This window comes from Cajanus cajan, chromosome 3, assembly GCF_000230855.2.
Source record: "Cajanus cajan strain Asha chromosome 3, NIPB_CcT2T_4, whole genome shotgun sequence".
Lineage (NCBI taxonomy): Eukaryota > Viridiplantae > Streptophyta > Magnoliopsida > Fabales > Fabaceae > Cajanus > Cajanus cajan.
In genome coordinates this window covers 14,559,961-14,580,421 of record NC_138519.1, presented here as the reverse complement: position 1 = coordinate 14,580,421, position 20,461 = coordinate 14,559,961, and the positions used below count along the sequence as shown (strand labels likewise).

At 33.7% G+C, this 20,461-nt stretch overlaps 1 protein-coding gene across 1 annotated transcript; it reads right to left on the bottom strand.

The window, feature by feature from the left end:
* Window positions 1–17,688: 17,688 nt before the first annotated feature.
* On the bottom strand, window positions 17,689–20,153 carry LOC145955586 (uncharacterized). Its single transcript, XM_083070522.1, has 5 exons — window positions 19,837–20,153; window positions 19,613–19,748; window positions 19,240–19,515; window positions 19,063–19,167; window positions 17,689–18,445 (listed from the first exon to the last, which is right to left on the bottom strand). The coding sequence occupies exons 1-5, from the start codon at window positions 19,980–19,982 to the stop codon at window positions 17,987–17,989; spliced, it is 1,122 nt and encodes a 373-aa protein (XP_082926648.1). The 5' UTR covers window positions 19,983–20,153; the 3' UTR covers window positions 17,689–17,986.
* Between the last annotated feature and the right edge of the window lie 308 nt (window positions 20,154–20,461).

The window sequence follows — 20,461 nt, the reverse complement described above, 5'->3', positions numbered from 1 at the left end:
ACACTAAGCAATTGCATCAAGTCAGCAGTGGGAAATGCCCAAGGGTGGCAACTACCTCAAGCATATCATGTATATTGCATTCAATACATCGCTAACAACTTCAACCACTGATTCAAGAATACAAAACTTAAAGAAGAATTGATTCACATAGGTACTAAAGGAGTTATTGTTTTTTATATGGTCTACTGCTCAGTTTAATTTAATAAATATTGATACATAAACTTCATATATGGCAGGGTACACAACCAACAAGCATAAATTTTAAAGAAGGTTGGAAAGGTTCCGCGATGTCAGCCCTGAAATTTGTCGTTGGATTGATGGCATTTCCCTTGAAAAATGGGCTCTCGCACACAACGAAGAAGGACATCGATATGGACACATGACAACAAATTTGTCGAGGCAGTCAACAAAGTCCTTAAGGGTGCACGAAACTTGCCTATAACTGCGTTAGTTAAATGCACATATGCTAGGTTGGTGGAGTACTTTGTTCAAAGGTTAGGTAAGGCAAACGTAGACCTTGCTATGAGTAAACGTTATTGTAAAAAATTAATGGATGCTATAGAAACAAATCAAGAACAGAAAACCTCTCATTTCATTCGCAGGTATGATTACGAGTCTACAAGATTTGAAGTTGAAGAAATCTTCAATGCAGTAGCACAACGAGGTGGCAAGGTTTTCAATATTTTTCTAACTGAAACAAAATGTGAGTGTAGTGCTTTTCAGACATATAAATATCCATGTTCACATGCAATAGCAGCTTGTGCACACGTTCGTATAGATCCATTAACTTATGTTGATGTTGCATATACTAACGAATACATCAAAGCGGCATATTCAGGATAATGGTTCCCACTAGGAAGTCATGAAAATATTCAACCTAATAATGGACCTTGCGTAGTCCCAGATGAGACGATGTTACATGCAAAGGGACGCCCAAAATCAAGCCGCATTAGAAATGAAATGGATTGGACTAAATCCCAAAGGAGACACCATTGTGGACATTGTAGGCGTGAAGGACATAATAGAACTAATTGCCCTATGCTGGCTGAAGAAGTTCTAAATAACTCATGAAAATTTTTTATTTTCCTGTTTATTTGAATATTAGTTACTACGTCTTAATTCACTGTCAAACATTGTGGTAACCTATTATAATATTTTTGAATCATATGTCAATTGTGTTTCAATGAAACTGTTCTGTTATACAATGATATAATGTCAACAATGTTTATATTAACTATTACACAATAAAAGAAAAATTAGTTCTTCAAGCTATTCTCGTAATGTCTCTCGCGTGTAACCAAGTTGTCCAGTGCTATATCAACTGTAAAAGAAATTTAATATCAGGAAACTAAACATTTAGGTAAACAAAACAATTAAGAAGGATCAATTATGTTTAAGTACTAACAACTTATTATTGAAATTACCTATTCATTTCTCCGAATGTGTTGGTCATGCGGACTTAGTATACATTGTCGTTGTCTATGGCGAGCACCACGATCTAGGTTCCTCTAAACTACCTCATCATCATCTCCCTCATTTGTCGTTGGGTTTCCAGCTTCTGTTGCTAATGTTGTATTAAGATCATGCCCTAAACCTGGATGTTGGGAAGAGGTGCCCCCACCAAAAAATCCTCCTATCGAAACTACGGGCTTTCCAAATCGATAATCCCGATAATCCATCATAGGTGCTAATGGAGACATCATGTCTGCAACATATGGACTAGGTGTAAAGTGGAACATACTACGAGCCGGCATACTCGGGACATACTCCATTGACGTTGATGCCGGGAAATCATTACAAGAAAATGACGATTTTGCGACGATTATATGGCCTACATTGCGACGGTTAGAATTGTCGCAAAGACAACATTGCGACGGTTTGGGAACCGTCACAGAATTGTCCGTCACCAGGAAATTTTGCGACGGTTATCAGAACCGTTGCACAAACCATCGCAAAATTGGAATTGCGACCCCTGAAGCACCTGACACACTAACTGCCTCTATATTAACATTACGACCCTTTCATCAACTGTCGCACCAACTGCCTCTAAATTAATATTACGACCCTTTTTTTACCCGTCAGAAATTATAATTTTTTTTTAAATTTTAATAAATTTATTAATGTAACAATCCTCGTATTTGGCCTCTCAAGGGTTCTATTTCACGATATTTCACTGTTTAGTGTGTTTTATCCTTACTTGTGCAATTTCTGGAAAACTTCTCAGAAGGTCACCCATCCCTGTACTACTCCAAGTCAAGCACGCTTAACTGTGAAGTTCTGATGAGTAAGCTACCGAAATGTATATGTATGTTGTCAGTATAACTTGTACAAATTAATTCATTTAAGTCATCCTCAAATATACAATTTCATATTTGTCCTATAATAATAATATATAATAATTTTATATTACGAATAATAATAATAATAATAATATATTTATTTATTCTTTATTTATATGTACTTACTTTTATAATTAACATCTACTTATTTCTATTTAAAATTATAATTTAAATTATTTAATTTTATAATTTATAATTATAATATAATTTCTAAAATTATAAATATTTATTTATTACATACTTATAAATTAAATTTTAATATTTTAAATAAATTATTAATTAATTTAATATATTTATTTACCTTAAATCAAACATATAAAATTCAAAAAAATGTATTTATCCTTGTTTTATTTTCTAATTATCAACTATTAATAAAATACTAACTTAAAATCTTATCTAATTATATATAATATTCTCATATCAAATTTAAAACCAGATATTAGTTATGCAAAAATATTAAGATCATATACTAAATTGTCAATAAGATTTTAGTTAAATAATTTAAAATAATTAATGTTTCAATTATATTGTTAATTAGCAAATAATTTATTCCAAAACTAATTAATTTTTTTATATTAATTATTAGTAAAATTTAATAAATTTTAAATTAACAATTAATTGGATCGATGAAATTCAACACATACCATGAGTTATTGAGTGAAATAACTTTATCAAGAGTTATTTTATAAGTTATCTTAAATCAAACATAAAATTCAAAAAATGTATTTATCCTTGTTTTATTTTTTAATTATCAACCATCAATAAAAATACTAACTTAAAATCTTATCTAATTATATCATAATATTTTCATATCAAATTTAAAACCAGTTCTTACATTTTTGACAAATATAAATTTTTCTGAAATATTCCATCAATAATATAGCTTTTCCTACAAAAATTATCTCATCGAAAATATAAATTTTTCGACAGATTTAATTTTATTTTATAAGAAATCATCTTCTATTAATATAAAATTTTGTATATATGATTTAAGAGTAAAAGATTTTCAATTTAACGGTTGAATTTACAAAATTCACATCTAATATAAAGTTATTGAGCGGTGTAACACTTAGTAAAATTTACACCGATGTAATTATAACTCCCCTCATATATATATATATAGAAACAGCAAGGCCATTTCGTTTAATTACCTTGAAAAATATTTCAAGATGTTTGAAGTGCTGATCAATGGATGAGGAGAAGATAAGAACATCTGCCTGGCAACACCAGTTCAAGAAGACCTCCAAGCTTCTTCCAATCTTAGGCAAGCAAGCCTCTGTCAAATGGTGGGATCAGTTTGATGCATCCCGAGCCAATACACAAGGAGTAGCGCTTTGGTTCCAAAAGAATCCAAAGAGCCTCAAGGCCGCTGATCCAGAAACTTGCCAGTTTCTTAATCGAAAGGCTAAGATCGCAGCAGCCCTTGCAGCATCCACAAATGATGAAGCTTTAGCGACAAATCTTCATCAAATTCTTGAACTCCTGCAGACAGACTCGGAGTCCAGTTCGTCGAAAGGAAAAGCCAAGAAGGAAGTCTCTTCTCCATCCTCTTCATCCGGGTCATATTTCCAGAATGAAGATGATTGCTTCGGAATCAACCTTGATGAAGCATCTGAAGAAGACTGAGTTCCTCCAATCGCTGTTAAAGCACTATTCCGGCTCTGAATATTGACGACATCCTCAAAATTTTGAGGATTTGAATTGTTGAGTGCGTGATAAGCTGGTTATCATTTTTGTCAAAATTGTGTTTAATTGAAACAGATTTGGAATCCACCAGTATGAATTCGTAAAATCTCCTTGTCTTGATAAGACTAAGGGGTTTGAAAAGAAAACCTGGTGGAAAGGTTTTTTCGCAAATCTTGTTTGGATTTGGATCCCAAAATTCGGGTTCCATTTGGATTGTAGGATAAAACCTTCCTTCTTTTGGTAGATAGGAAGATGGTTGTTTTTGGGCAACTGGCTGAGGCTGCTCAACCAAGTCTTCTGATTTGGAAATTTTTGAAATAATTGATTTCAGATATGGGTCAGGTTCTTCTACAAGAATCTGTTTCCAGGCCTTGGGAGGTTGTTTTTGGGTGATTGGTTGAGGCTGCTCGACCAATTCTTTTGGATGTAAAGTTACCTTTGATTTGGAAATTTCTGAAATAATTGATTTCAGGTTTTGATCCCAGAAGAGGTCATTAGGTTCTTCTGAAAAAATTTGTTTCCAGGATTTGGAAGGGAGGTTGGTTAACCCACAATCCTGAAGGGCTAGAAGGGTTGGAAGTGCCATGGCATAGTCCGATGGTTTGGTTTGATGGGTAGATGACCCTGCTTTGGTTTGCTGAGTAGATGACCCAGCGATTGGTTTGTTTTGCTGAGATGACCCAGCTCGGGTTAATGACCCTTTGTCTGAGGAATATGCAGATGAGCATGCAACAATTAAAACCAGATTTACGCGGCGGTAGTCCGCACAATACTGGGTATCAAGGGCACACCTGACGAGTCAGGCTTACGAATCCCAGGTTTTCACAAAGTTTTATGATGCAAGAAATAAAAGTAGAAGAAAGAGTAATACAAAATTGTTGTATTGATTGAACAAGAAGATACAAAGGCAAGAGAGAAGGAGGAGGTTCTCACTCTAGACTCTCTTTTCGCTAACCGGTGCCACTCTTCTAGGCAGGATACAAATTTATAGAAAACTTAAAGTTACTATTACAACAGTGATTACTATTACAACAGTAAAATGAGTTTTCCGCTACAGCAATCTCCCAAAGATTGTCGAAACTGATGCCTCTGATATTGGTTATGGAGGTGTTCTCAAACAAGCCATGCATGATTCTGAAAATTGCATTGCTTTCACATCAAAACATTGGAACAAGGCCCAACAAAATTATTCTACTGTTAAAAAAGAAGTTTTGGCCATTGTACTATGTATTTCAAAATTTCAATCTGATTTGTTGAATCAAAAATTTTTAGTCCGTGTTGATTGTAAATCAGCCAAAGATATTTTGCAAAAAGATGTTAAAAATTTAGCATCAAAACAAATCTTTGCCCGCTGGCAAGCAATTTTAGTGACGAAAGCTCTGACTCTCCTCTCATCAATGTTATCCACAATGATGAGCAAAATCTTCTTCTTGATGTCTTAAAGTCCATTCAAGATCCCCATGAAAGAGATGAATATCTTGAAAAGCTCAAGACAATCCTCCATAAACCTAACAAGTCACAGCTTGATAATAGGTTTGTTAACAATAAGTTTGATCTTACTCAAACCCTCAAACGCCTTGAAAAATCTGCAGCTAAGCCAGTTACAATTCAAGACCTACAGATTGAAATCAGTTCTCTTAAATCTGAGGTTCGTGACCTCAAAAAGAAGCAACAGTTACATGAAACTTTCATATCTCAAATAACTGAAGCTTTTTCCGATAACGTGGTTCGGCATGACCATGACAATCCCAGTGATGGCCATGAATCTGACCATGTCTCCACTGATGATGATACCCTCTTCAACGCTCTGATCAATCATTGTAGCATTCAAAAATTCTATATTGATGTTACTATTTCAATCGAAGATTTTGTCTTAAAAACAATCGCTCTGTTTGACACTGGAGCTGATTCTAACTGTATTCTGGAAGGACTCATTCCAACCAAATACTTCCACAAAACCTCCGAGAAACTTAGGACTGCTAGTGGTTCTCGACTAGAAATCCAGTATAAGCTCCCTTCTGCAATCATTCAAAATGATAATCTCCAGGTTGAAACTCCATTTCTCCTGGTAAAAAATCTTAAGAATGATGTAATCCTTGGAACACCATTCATTAAATCCATTTTCCCTATTAAGATATCTAATGAAGGTATATCTACCCAATATCTAGGAAAAACAATCATGTTCAAATTTCTGAATAAACCCCTCTTTCGTAACATCAATCAGGTTGATAGAAAGCTTAATCAAATCAATTTCCTTAAGGAGGAAATCTCTTTCAAACATATCGAAAGTCAGCTTTCTCAATCCCATATCAAACAAAAGATTATGAGTCTTCATGATCGATTTCAATGTCATGTTTGTTCCGATCTTCCTAATGCTTTTTGGGATAGAAAGAAACATATGGTCAGCCTTCCTTATGAAAAGGATTTTACTGATAGGCAAATCCCAAACTTGTCATCCACTGTCAAAAGGAGATCAACGATCGTATTTCCAAAGGTTTAATCCGGAAGAGCAAGAGTCCCTGGTCTTGTGCAGCCTTTTATGTCAACAAGGCTTCTGAAATCGAGCGTGGTGCTCCTAGGTTGGTCATCAACTATAAACCACTTAATCAAGATGTCCCGGTGGTGGATCTAGGGAAAACGAGAAAGGAGGAATATGCAGATGAGCATGCAACAATTAAAACCAGATTTACGCGGCGGTAGTCCGCACAATACTGGGTATCAAGGGCACACCTGACGAGTCAGGCTTACGAATCCCAGGTTTTCACAAAGTTTTATGATGCAAGAAAAAAAAGTAGAAGAAAGAGTAATACAAAATTGTTGTATAGATTGAACAAGAAGATACAAAGGCAAGAGAGAAGGAGGAGGTTCTCACTCTAGACTCGGGGAGATTTCTTGAGCCTTTCATGAAGAGGTTTAATTATGTTACTGAGTTGAGGAAAAAAATCAGAAACATAGTTTAAACAACCAAGAAATCTTTGAAGTTGTGTCTTCTCAAGAATCTGATTGGGAAACTTATCAGCAAACTCTATGACTCTACATATTGGTCGGATAGTTCCCTGAAAGATTTCATGACCAATATATATATATATATATATATATATTAAATGTGACTTTTACTAAGTATTACACTGCTCAATAACTTTATATTAAATGTGAATTTGGTAAATCCAACTGTTAGATTGAAAGTTCATATCTCTCATAGATTATATATACAAAACTTTATATTAATCCAAGATGATTTGATACTTCATTTTTATAAAACAAAATTGATGTAATATATTCATTTCAAAATACACTAAAATATAAACACTTTGATTACCTTTCTGGTTGTTGTTCAATTTTAAAAAAATTTGATATACACTTATAAAGTGATATGAACTTTCAATTTAACGGTTGGATTTACAAAATTCATATTTAATATAAAGTTATTGAGCGGCATAATACTTAGTAAAAGTTACACCAGTATAATTATAACCTCCTATATTATATATATATATATATATATATATATATATATATATATAGGGACAGATGCACGTTTGGAATAGTGGGGCACTTGCCCCCACTACTATTTGACATATACATAATTTTTTATCTAAAAAAATACATTTTAAAAAATAAAAATTATATTCTAATAAAATAAAAATATAGATTCAGAAAAAATGTTTATTTATTTGATATCTGTCAAATTTTTGAAAGAAATTAATTCTCATGTGATAAAAAAAAATTTCTTAATTATGAATTAATTTTTTAAAAAAGTTTAATTATAATATATATATGTATATATATGTCTTAATATTCACATATATAATGTAATATATTAAAATAAATAATTTTTTGATAAAATAAAATTTGTACTATGCATGTTTATCTTTTGTGTTTTTTATTTATTGTATACGTTGATTGAAAAAATCAAAATAGTAAAATTGTGTATATTGATTAAAAAAATCAAAATAAGAAAAATCAGAAGATTTATGTTCCATTTATAATTGTTATTATAAGATATATTTTAAAATAAATTATCATCTAAAAATATATATTAGATATTAAAAACATATTTATATCATAAATAAATTAAACTGAATTTTTATAAAATTTAACATATTTATTTTTATATTTTTAATAGTGTTAAAAAGATGGACATTTAAAATAAAATTTATAAAATTTAACATTGTAAATTATTCAATAATATGTGATCTGATAACTCAAAAATTAAGTTATAAAATGATAATTATATTTATTTATATACTCTAACACATCTTACATACAAGATAAATTCATAAGTTTGTTGAAAGATAAATTTATATTCTAGTCACGATTTTGAAATTATATAAAGAAAAAAAAATCGTGTACCTCATGTTAAAGGAAGTATATATAAAATTAATAAAATATAAGTTAATTAAGATAATATACATAATACTTAAAAAAAAAAACTTTTAAATTCTAATAAAAAAAATTCTTGTAGATTGTGACGGTTTATAGTAAATCGTCGTAATGCTGAAAATTTTGCGACGGTTTATGACTAACTGTCGCAATGTTAAAAAAAATTTGCGACGGTTTATGATTAACTGTCGCAATGTTAAACAAATTTTGCGACGGTTTACGATAAACTATCGCAATGTTGAACAATTTTGCGACAGTTTTGAAAAATTGTCGTATGAAGGGTCGCAATATCAAAGCGACGACGATTTCTAGATAACTGTCGCAATTTGTCCATCGCAATTTATCATTTTCCTTGTAGTGAAACCCAACAGATGTGTCTTGTGCACTACCATACACATACTGTGTGACATCTCCATCTGGGGTCAATTTGGTCGGATAATATGTCCCTATGGGTGGCTTAGTTGGAGGAACTAGCATATGTAAACCCTGGTGATCAACTCGCCTTCGTCGACGACTTATCCCCTTTACTTCTCATCGACCTGCCCCAATGTGCTCCACTTCAACTACGTCTGCTTGTGCTAATGTTGCAGCTAGAGCCGGTGTAAAAGGGAAACTCACCCTCCTCACCTCGTCCCACAGCTGCAAGCAGTGGCCGATCCTCTCATGCATCATCGTAAAATTGAAGGACTGCCTATGTTCTTCACTGGTGCCATGATACATGTGCTCCAAAACATCGGTCTACAAATAACAAAACAAATATAATCAGAACACTAAATTTGTAAATATGTCACAAGTAATTATTTAAATAGATCCCTAGATTCGTACTCACCACATATCCTTTCTTTTCACTAGAAGGAGAAATCCATCGTCTAGTATGTTTCCTATACCACACCATGTATTCTGAGTTATTGCTCAAGTGTGGTGTATCACACGCAGCTTGTGTCCATACACGATGAAATCGTGATTGCCACTCCTCCACAAATTGAACGTGCATGCATGACCAGTTCGTGTTATCCATGCTTCTCAACGAAAGATCATGCAATTTCTCCGGATGAATAGGAGGCACAGGAATGTGTTGGACCATCCCAAATTGTCACATAACACGATCTGCATAATGATACTCGACAATGTGGAAATTAATCAATGGGATAGTTGACCTCCATACTTGTGATTCCTCAAAACAGGAAGCAGGTAATGTAGGTAGTAACTCCAAGTATGGTTGCCATACAAACTGCAAAACAACATAACATATAAGTAGTTAGCAATTATCGTTTATAATTACAATTTTTTGTATAAATCTTCCATAAAATCTTATAAATTAAGACTTACATCCTCTCTTTTTAAACGGTCAAAATACTATCTATACTTCACATTTTTATCTTTTGTTTCCTCTCTAGGTTTATGCAAGGCATTATTCCACCTGTTATTAAAAAAACAAATAAACCATTAATACTTCAATATACAAATTAATTCTAAATATATTTATTCTTAAATCGATCACAAGTAATATACTTATTAACCTTGCCCCTAGAGGAACACGAAATGTAGATAAAGGTGGATAAGGTGGTGCAAGAAAAGGTAATCGATACCATGCCCATAATTGCACTAGAATACCTGAACCACCAATTTCCTTGTGATCATAATTCGTGCACACGCACAACTCCCTATACATATTTTCCAGCACGCATGAGCCCCAACTCATATGACCACAAGCATCAAGGTCTTCTAGGAGACTCAGGTATCTGAGGGATACAAAGGAGCTAGAGTGATTAATAGATATCCCCCGATCATGCGTAAAATGAACGCTTTAGTATAGCGTTCCAACTGTTCCTGGCTATGTATATGCTTAGAAACATCAGAAAAGTGTCGGTCAATCTAGTTCATCCTCAATTGACTGCCAACAAGCACTGACTCAGGGGGTGTCATGCCAAGAAGGTGCTGCACAAGAGCTACCCAATCCATAGTTGCATATCTAGTAATGGGTGCCCCGGAGATCTTCAACCCAAGTAACATTGCAACATCCTCCAACGTGATAGTACACTCTCCGAAAGGCATGTGAAACGTGTGGGTCTTTGATCTCCATTGCTCAACTAATGCAGAAATTAAATGATTGTCCACAGGAAAGTAATTGATCTGTGCCACCCCCCACAAACCCAGCCCTCTGTAGAAGATCCTAAATAGCAGCTAGAATCTTAACACCATGCAACTCTGATTGAGTTGTTCTCCTAACCTTTAAAACCCTATCTTCAGCTCCATTCCATATATGCTCAAATATATGGAATGGTTGAAGCCTTAATAACGAATCATTGATAGGTCTTGCATGAATTATCTGTGTAGACATCCTGATACAATTAAACAAACAAACAAACATAATATTAAACTCAAAGAACACATTACTTATAAGTTTTCTTAATGCCTAAATGCCTAATTTAGTCCCTCATAATAATTAAAAATTTTCAATTGGGTCCCATACATATGTTGTTATCCTCCTCCTACTCTTCCTTCATGAGTGCAATCAGAACGGCCCGTTCTGAAACCAGAATGGCCTGTTCTCATTGCACTAAAGGTGTGTTAAATTCGGTTTTGGAACGGTCCGTTCTGCTTTCAGAACGGGCTGTTCTGATTCCATTCATTTTTGTGTTAAGTGTGCAACCAGAACGACTTGTTCTACTTTCAGAACAGCCCGTTGCAGATCCAAAATACCTAACAATATGTGCAATCAAAACGGCCCATTCTGCAATCTAGAACGGGCCATTCCAGACCCAGCAAAGCAACGAATCAGACCATTACATTTTCTATTTTAATAATTAATTTCCAAATTAAATAAATAAACCAAAAATAATACTTACCTAGATCAAAACGGATAGTGCAAGGAACAGATGAGATGAGCAGAGCGCAAGGGAGGGATGTATTTTTTGAAAACTCATTTACCCCCACCCTCCCATTTAACACAGAAAAAATAGAAATGACGGGATGCCACGTGTTGAACAAGGCACCTGGGGGGAGGTGCTCCACGCCATGCCACGCGTCGATCATTGAAGGTGCCTGGGTAGGAGGCGCCATGTGTTGGCATGTGAAGAAGGCGCCTGGGGGGGAGGCGCCATTTGCAAAACGCCTCACCCCCCTGTGCTTTATGTTTAAACACCACATCATTCAATAAATGCGCCTGGGGTTAGGGAGCCATCTGAAACTCGCCCTACCCCCTGCACTTTCTATGCCACGTGTATGCCTACGTGTCCAAAATCACCTACTTCGGTAATTAGTTTTTTTTTAATTTATTTCGTGTATTTTTAATTTTTTTTATTTATTTGGGCGAAAAAGACGATATTTTTAAATAAATTGGATTATAATTTATAATTAAAAATAATAATTTTAATTATAGAAACAAAAAATATAAACAAACATTGCATATAATTAAATTATTATCTTGAATTACTTTAATTATTCAATTTAAATGTCATTTTGTTAAATTTAATAAAATCATTTTTAATATGCTAATTATAATATATACAATAATAATTTACTTAATGAAATCAGAAAGTTGTTCTACATCAAGTTTGCATTTCACCGATCTAGAAGTCAGACCCAAATACTCTCCCCGTGCGAACACCCATGGAAAGCATACAAATGTTCCCAGCTCGCGAGCAACCACGGAACGCAAACCCTTTTGACAAAGTTTTCAGCCCTCTTCTCTTCTCTTCAGTCTTCTTATCTCAGCATTTTGACATGAACTCTTGTTGACCATCGATTGACAAACGTGGTGGTCCTCTTGCTCGAGCTTGTCGTTGAAGGCAGCATTTGCAACATCTACTTGGTTAGCACTGCTGACGTTTTTGAGGTAATCATTTGGTTCACGATGCATTACATTTTGTTCAACTCAAATGAAAAATTAGGGTTTCTTTTTTTGTATTTGTTTCAATTGGGCCAAAATCTCCCACACCACCGCCCTCGCTGCCGCTAGTATTGGGAAAAACCCAAGTCCCACATCGACTAGAGATTAGGCAATTAAATAGTATATAAGTGAAAAGCAACCCTCACCTTACAAGCCAGTTTTGTAGGGTTGAGTTAGGCTTAATCCACTATTTTAAGATGGTATCAGAGCTATCCTAGATTCTTAAAAAAGGGTCACCCACCATCCACCATTGATACATGCACCATAAGCATGAGGGGATATATTGAGAAAAACTAAAGTCTCGCCAATCCTAGATCATTAAAAAAGGGTCACCCACCATTTATCCACGTACCAAGCCCAATAGTGTTGGACGTGAGGGGGTGTATTGGGAAAAAATCAAGTCCCACATCGACTAGAGATTGGGGTGTATTGGGAAAAAATCAAGTCCCACATCGACTAGAGATTAGGCAATTGAATAGTATATAAGTGGAAAGCAACACTCACCTTACAAGCCAGTTTTATAGGGTTGAGTTAGACTTAAGCCACTATTCTAAGAACTTTTGCTATTTTGGTTTAATGTTATTTCTGTTCATTTTGGTAAATTCTTTGCATAGTTGGAAGAAAAACTTCAATTCTTTTTACCTTTGGCTGCTAGATCTTTATGTTTCAAGATGATCAACAATTATATATGTTAATCATAATGTAATTTTGCTTATTTAACATGAATTATGCAGTTTAACTACTTTTCCACCAGCACTCAGATCTCTTACCTCTTTAAAGGAGTTGTATGCTTCCAATAATAAATTGGGTGGCCTTCCAAATTGGGTGGATAGAAGATATGTGGTATATGATCCATTTATTATTGCTCATAATGTAAGGCATGTTTATTATGTCCCATATCCAACATCACGAACAGATAAATGTGGTTGGTGTGTGCCAATCAAAACAAAGCCTAGAGGTCGTATAGAATGTCATGTGGAGGACGATGTATCGTACCAAGTAGACCAATTATCACACGTCAATGAAGTCATAGAAGTAGAACCTATTTTAGGCTTCCAAGATTCGCAAATTCTTGTTGAAGAAGATGAACCATCCAAGGTAGAGCCAGTTCATTTGGAAGAACATAGTCGACAAGGGGAATTTGAAGACAATGATTTGGAGCAACATTATGATGATGAAGAAGGAGAATTTGAAGAGTATGATTCGGAAGACGGCAATGAAGAAATGAAGATGGATAATGAGAATTCTAATTCGTCTGACTAAGATTATAACTATTATATAAATTGTGAGTAGGAAAATATCATGTTCAATTGTAACAACAATGTTTTATTAATATTTATATAAAAACCAATATATATTGTTTCTAATAGAAATGACTTGACATTTGCATTGTTTTAATTGCTACATAGTATTTAATTATAATGTTTTAAAAACCATTAGGTAACATAATCATATTTAATTCTATATTGCATTTCACATGCATATTCACTAATCCCTACAAGAATATTCTTTCAATAGAAAATTAAAATTAAAGTACTGTTGATTTTAAGACTTGGCCTTTCCCCAATGTCCTTCATCTGGTGGCAACAAAGGAAAAAGGGGACGACAAAGGGGAAAAAATCATGGTATGTACTTAGATTACCTAAACAAACAACCTAGCCACTTGCAGGTTTAGAGCCCATAACTCCCCAAACTGAAATCCGTGCACCTATGCCTCACTAAACAGAAGTTGCTACAAGCACACCTCCCCAAACCCAAAATGTTGTAACCATACCTCCTAACACCCAAATTGCTACACCCTCATTACCCCAAAGCCAAAATGTTGAACCCATATGCTCCCAACAAAAAAATCAGTTACCTTCTTCTAGAGCTTCACACTGTGTACCTAGCACTAATGCATCACCAATGTCAGTACCCTCTAGACTTGTTGAAATTCCTAATGGAGATGAAGAGCAAGTGTCCAACAATGATACATCACCATTGAACAATGAAGATCCATCAGCTCGGTCTGTTCTTCCAATGATTGAGCCTTGTAATGATGGGTAAAACTTATAATTTTTGCTTTCTAAATCCTATTTTTTCTTCCCCATCATTAAACTGATTTAACAATTTTATTTTTCCAATTTAATTAGGTTTTATCTAAGCAGAGTAGCATCTAAGGCAATCACATTGACTATCAAGCAACAATTTGTTCAGTCATGGATGACTTGAGGTGCAATGACAGAAGAACATAAAGATATCTTCTTTTAGCGATTTAAGGTACACTTTTTACATAGATGAGTTGTTTTAATATGTTAAACCATGGATGTTAATTTTTTTTTAGGGTTTAGGAATACAACAATAAGTTGAGCATAATCAGGAAGTATTTCAATCAAAGCAACAAAATTCTATAGGCTTAAGTAGGGATCAACAACAATTTATGTTAAATAAGCATCAATAAGCTACCCTAGTTTTAATAAAGAACCATACCTGCAGAACCAAGGCAAGAAATTCCCTAGAAGCCTATGAACCTATGAATATTTTGTATATTATATGATAAATTAGTTTCAATCTTCATTAGTTTCAATCTATTTTGTTGCTAAGGTACATAATTTGTTTATTATCATTATGTTCTAAGGGGATTACGGTAAATGCACTAACTTTGTAGTCATGAATAATTTAACTACTTCCTTATTCTCTTAATGCAGAAAAAAGTTTCATGGAAACCTCAACATGAAGAGAAGATAAAAAAAAGAAGCTTGATTGGATGTTTGATACAATTTGGAAAAGTTTGATTACCCAGTGGATGGCTCCATAATTTAAAACAAAGAGTATCCAAGCTCAATAAAAGAGAGCATCTGAGAAAGGTGGAAGTCTGCACACAGGTGGCTCCATCACCCCTCACGAGCATGCTATTCAGATGGTAATTACATTAAACAACTACTATATTTTATTCAACATAATTTTAGAAATATGATGATTAACTATTTATACAATTATAGTCACAAGAGTTGGGTCGCCTTCTACATGTTGATGAGTTGTCCCACCAAACTCATGTACGGAAGCTTATAGGTGATTTTGTCGACCAAAGATCTAAGCGAACATTTGTGAGTTATTTTTTTTGTATTATTGCTTTATTCTTTTCAATTTTAATCATCTTTGATAACTGTCACTTCTAAACATCTTTATTTATGAAATAGGATCAATTTGAGACTATATTTAATCAAGCTAGGTCTGAGGCTGCATCTTGTACGTGAGGTTTTAAAACATCTCCTATGGACCCAGTTGAGGAAGAAAGACTCCGCAATAAGAGTTGGATTGCTGCTGGTGGTGGGATTACAAACAAAGGACGACTTTACTGGGTTGGAAAAGTCACTTCTGCATTGAGATTGGGGAATACCTTTGCAAATATATCTTCTGGTCGTGCTACTCAAGAGTTAGAGAAAATTATTCAATTGGAAGAGTAAGTCTGTAAGTCTAGGGAGGAGGCTAGTCAATCTAGCGAACAAAATGAACGCTTGCAATGCTAGTTTCAGTCCCTATTCAATGTTGTTCTACCTCTCCTACCTTTTGATACACAACATATTTTGCAACAACAGGTAGATCAACAATCTCATGACAACCACGATGACCAACAACCACCACCTACTAGACAATATGGAGATGACTATTAGCTATATTTTTTTTAAGATTATGGATCTACATATATTTAAATATTTTATTGATATTTTATTATGTACAATTTTATGTAAAATTATCTTATTTTACACAATGACATGGAAACTAATTATGCATAATTGTTATGGGTATTCAGATTTTAAAGATGTTTGATTTTATATTGTGGTTAATTAAATTTACTTAACTGATATGAACATCTCTTTTATAATAGTGGGATCCAAAAAGTGATTTTATTTATATTTCTGACCAAGAACGATGATTGGTGTGGAAAGGTAAACAATCTACACTATAAATCTGTTGAAAATAGTTATCTACGAAAATAGACGTGGATAAGTTATCTACGAAAATATCCATGGATAAGTTATCTACAGAAATTTCTTTAGATAAGTTATCTACGGAAATTTTTGTAGATAAGTTATCCACGGATATTTTCGTAGATAACTTATCCACGTCTATTTCTGTAGATAACTTATCCATAGATATTTTTGTAGATAACCTCACCCGTAGATAATTCCGTAGGTAAGTCTTTTAAATCTTATCCATAGATATAATCCGTAGATAACAACTTTCGTGGGTAATATGTAGATATGTCTGTATATAAGGTTATCTACGGATAAACTTTCCATAGATAACGTTATCTACGACCTTATTACCTATGGATTCTTGGCTGTACATAGTCGTAGATAATTAAGACATCTATGGATTTTCATGCTTATCTACGGATTTCTTCCGTAGATAATCCTGATTTTTCTTGTAGTTAATTATAAGAAGCACGTTGATCCATGAGATCATCACTCCAAGTAGGAGAGAGTGATATTCTCACACCCATGGACATATATGAGGGATAAAGATAGAAAGATGATCCCTAAGCCTCTTAGGTTGTTGATTTGATTTCTATGGATGATTATGTGCATGCTCTAATGTTGAATTATTGTATTGTCCTTGTAATTTCATCACTACTAGAAAAATTAAAATTAGAGAGGGAAAAAATCCGTCACTAATCTTCATAAAATCCGTCACAAATAAGTTAGTGACGGAATTTGTGACGGAAATGATTCCGTCACAAAATTTGGCGTCACAAAATATTTAGTGACGGATTATTTTCTCCGTCACAATTAGTGACGGAATTAAGGCATCACAAACAATATAATTTCCGTCACTAATTTGTAACAATAAATGTTTAGAAATTAATAAAAATCCGTCGCAATTTGTGAGGGATTAAATCCCTCGCAATTTTTGAGGGATTAAATCCCTCGCTATTTGAGAGGGATTAAGAGGTATGTGAGTCCGTCACAAATTGTGATGACACAAAATCCCTCACAAATTGTGATGAAAGAATCTCTCGCTATTTGAGAGGGATTAGATCCCTCGCTATTTGAGAGGGATTGAGAGGTATGTGAGTCCGTCACAAATTGTGATGACGCAAAATCCCTCACAAATTGTGATGAAAGAATCCCTCACTATTTGAGAGGGATTAAATCCCTCGCTATTTGAGAGGGATTGAGAGGTATGTGAGTCCGTCACAAAATCCGTCACAATTTGCGACGGATAAAATCCGTCACTAACTGGGTTGAATCCCTCACAAACTGGGCATCTTTGATGACTAAATTTGTGATGAATAACTGCGAAATCTGTCACAAACTTTTGTACAGAATGAAATCCATCGGTGATAAATAAAATCCGTCACAAATTGCAAATTATTTTTTCGTAAATTTGTAAAGAATATATTTTTCTCCTATAATTGTGATTAACAAATAATTTATTAATTAATCAAAGAAGTTGAATTTATTGTGTAATTGTTTAAAAAATTTACAAAAATTAACAAAATAAATAATTAAGAAAAATTTCTCAATTCTATAAAAACATGTAACTAAACACAAATACAAGAAAGTCAAGCATACCATAGATACAAATAACACCAAATATAACAAAGTATCCCTAATGTATGATAAGTACTATAGTAAAACTTAAACATAACAAATTATAAGTTTAAAGCATAGTAAACATAATAGTAAAAGATAATGCATCCCTAAACATCTATATCATGATCATCATCTAACTCATTATCATCAGATTGTACTGTGTCAGCATCATGTGTAGGAGGAGGTTGGGGAGGACGAGAAGATTGAGAAAACATCTCCATAAATTGCTTCAGCTGCTCACGAACCAACCGAGACTCTTCCTGTGAAGCACGAATCAAATCTGCATGGCTTTGCAATTGTTCTTTTAATGATTTGTTTTCTTCAGACAAATTTGAAACAAGATTTTTCATTTGTTGATACTCAGGAGTTGAGATACCCTCTAAGAATGTAGAAGAAGAAGGTTTATACTTCCCAGCCTCTGAACCTAAACCAAATATTCTTCCTTTATCGTTCACACCACCAACAACATCATAGAAAATACTATTTTCAGATTGCACACTAGAGGCAGCATGATCTCCCAATAACTGTTGTGACTCTCTTTCAGATAACCGTCTTTCATACTCATTCTATAAAAAGAAAAGTAAGAAACAAAAGTATATAAACATTAATAATGACAATAGAAGATCTCATGAATGTCATGAATGATGCAAAGAATCATGCAAGAAGAACACACAAAAATACTTAGTAAAAAGTTTAGTAACTTATGAGCAACACATCACTAGATAAGTATGAATTGCAATGAAATTAGTAACTTGTAAACCTAGATGCAACACCACATACACATGAATCTCATTGAATTTAGCAATTAGTAAAGTAAGATGTAGAGATGATAGCACTTCACATTACATGAAACTAAAATTGAGCACAACCAATAAGGTGAAATGATTCTATGTTCACATAATTCAGTAAAAATTTCAAATCATATAAAAAAATTACATACTATAAATGGTATAGCTTGCAATTTTGAGACCATTAACTATAACCTATCTTAATATGTCAAGTCGACAGTGAAGGACAGAACATGACAACTTTGACAGTACCATAACCATTGTTGAAACATAACCATTGTTCTGTCTCTAATATAATCATTATATGTCAAGTCTTGCAAACATAATCATTATTATCTCTCTAACAGAATCAATCAAGTTCTTCATAATTCAATATATATAAAATTATAACTTACCGCTATCCTTTCTGCCTTGGAAGACACCCATGTATTCCCGTTTGCTGTCTTATGGGTCTTTTGGAATAGGTCCCAACATGTTGGAGTCATATCTGTAGATATTTTCTGAAGGAACAAAGAGTAATATAGTTTAATTTTAAATGTTGCTCCTGAAAAGAATAAGTAAATATTACTTACCAATCTCTTAAAATGCTCAGAAGTAGGAATGGATCCTCCAGTATGCAATGAACCATCAGAAGAATTTCTATTATTAGCATTAGTCATTGACTTATGTTTCCAATTCTCATCATTCCATTTTTGTTGAAGTTCTACAAGTTTTTGCTTTGGAATCCAACTCCCTTGATCAATGCCTCGTCGCACCCTATACATAGCATTTGAAAGCCCTTCAGATGCTTTATGGTCAAATGCTTTTCTTATTTGTGCATCATGATCAGGCAGCCACTTGAACTTTCTCTACATCAAAAATTTTTAAAATATTATTTAAACAATGTGCAATTTAATGCAATGAAAAATATAAAATGGTTATTATAATATTTGTAGTTCTTTATACCTGAAACTCTTCAAACCACATGTTTGCCACACCTTCATTAGTGCTTTTAACCTCTCCATATGATTCCCATGACCCTTCAAACTTCCCTTTGATTATTCTTGAAATTTCACGGGTAGGGTGAATTGGTGGGTCGAATCTATAAAAATAAAATAGAAGAACTAAAATAACTTATAACACGAAACATGTTTATATTGATCTAAAAGAAAATAATTATTCATACTTACGTGTTTTGTGGACCTGGGCGAATCCAAATACGTCCATCAGAGTCAAAGCTTCCAATTTCTAAAAATGGATCAATAGAGGATGATGATCCAACAATTGGACTACCAGTAGCATCAATGGAGGGATTTGTTTGTGGTCTTTCAATCATATTTGGGAATTGTGTTAAAGGAACATGAGGGGTAGGTATAGACTGGTTAGTTTGAGGAACTAAATGTGGTTGGGAAGTGGAAGTAACATGAGGGGTAGGTGTAGCTTGGTTACTTTGGGGAGTTGTAGGTGTTTGGGAGGTGGAACCATGTGTAGGTTGTGTAGTACAATGAGAGGGTTCTCCAGTGAGGGGTTCACTTCAACAATAACACTTAGTGGAGTTACTCCACTCAATAATAACACATACATTAGTCGTTTACATAGAGGCATAGTATATATATATTAATATATATATATATATATATATATATATATATATATACATATAAATAAGGTTTTGAAAATATAAGTTTTGTGTATCTTAAGTTTTAATGAGGAAACTATTGTTTTAAGAGTCTGGTAATCGATTACCTTTTTTTGTAATCGATTACCATACAATGAATTACATATTAAAAGGTTCTCTGGTAATCGATTACCCAT

Excerpts from the sequence above, each read along its gene's own strand:
- LOC145955586 (XM_083070522.1), bottom strand. The coding sequence starts at position 19,982 with ATGATTGAAAGACCACAAACAAATCCCTCCATTGATGCTACTGGTAGT. Across the intron at positions 19,749-19,836 it reads CGCCCAGGTCCACAAAACAC|ATTCGACCCACCAATTCACC; the intron begins GTAAGTATGAAT and ends TTATTTTTATAG. Across the intron at positions 19,516-19,612 it reads TGTGGTTTGAAGAGTTTCAG|AGAAAGTTCAAGTGGCTGCC; the intron begins GTATAAAGAACT and ends TTTTTGATGTAG.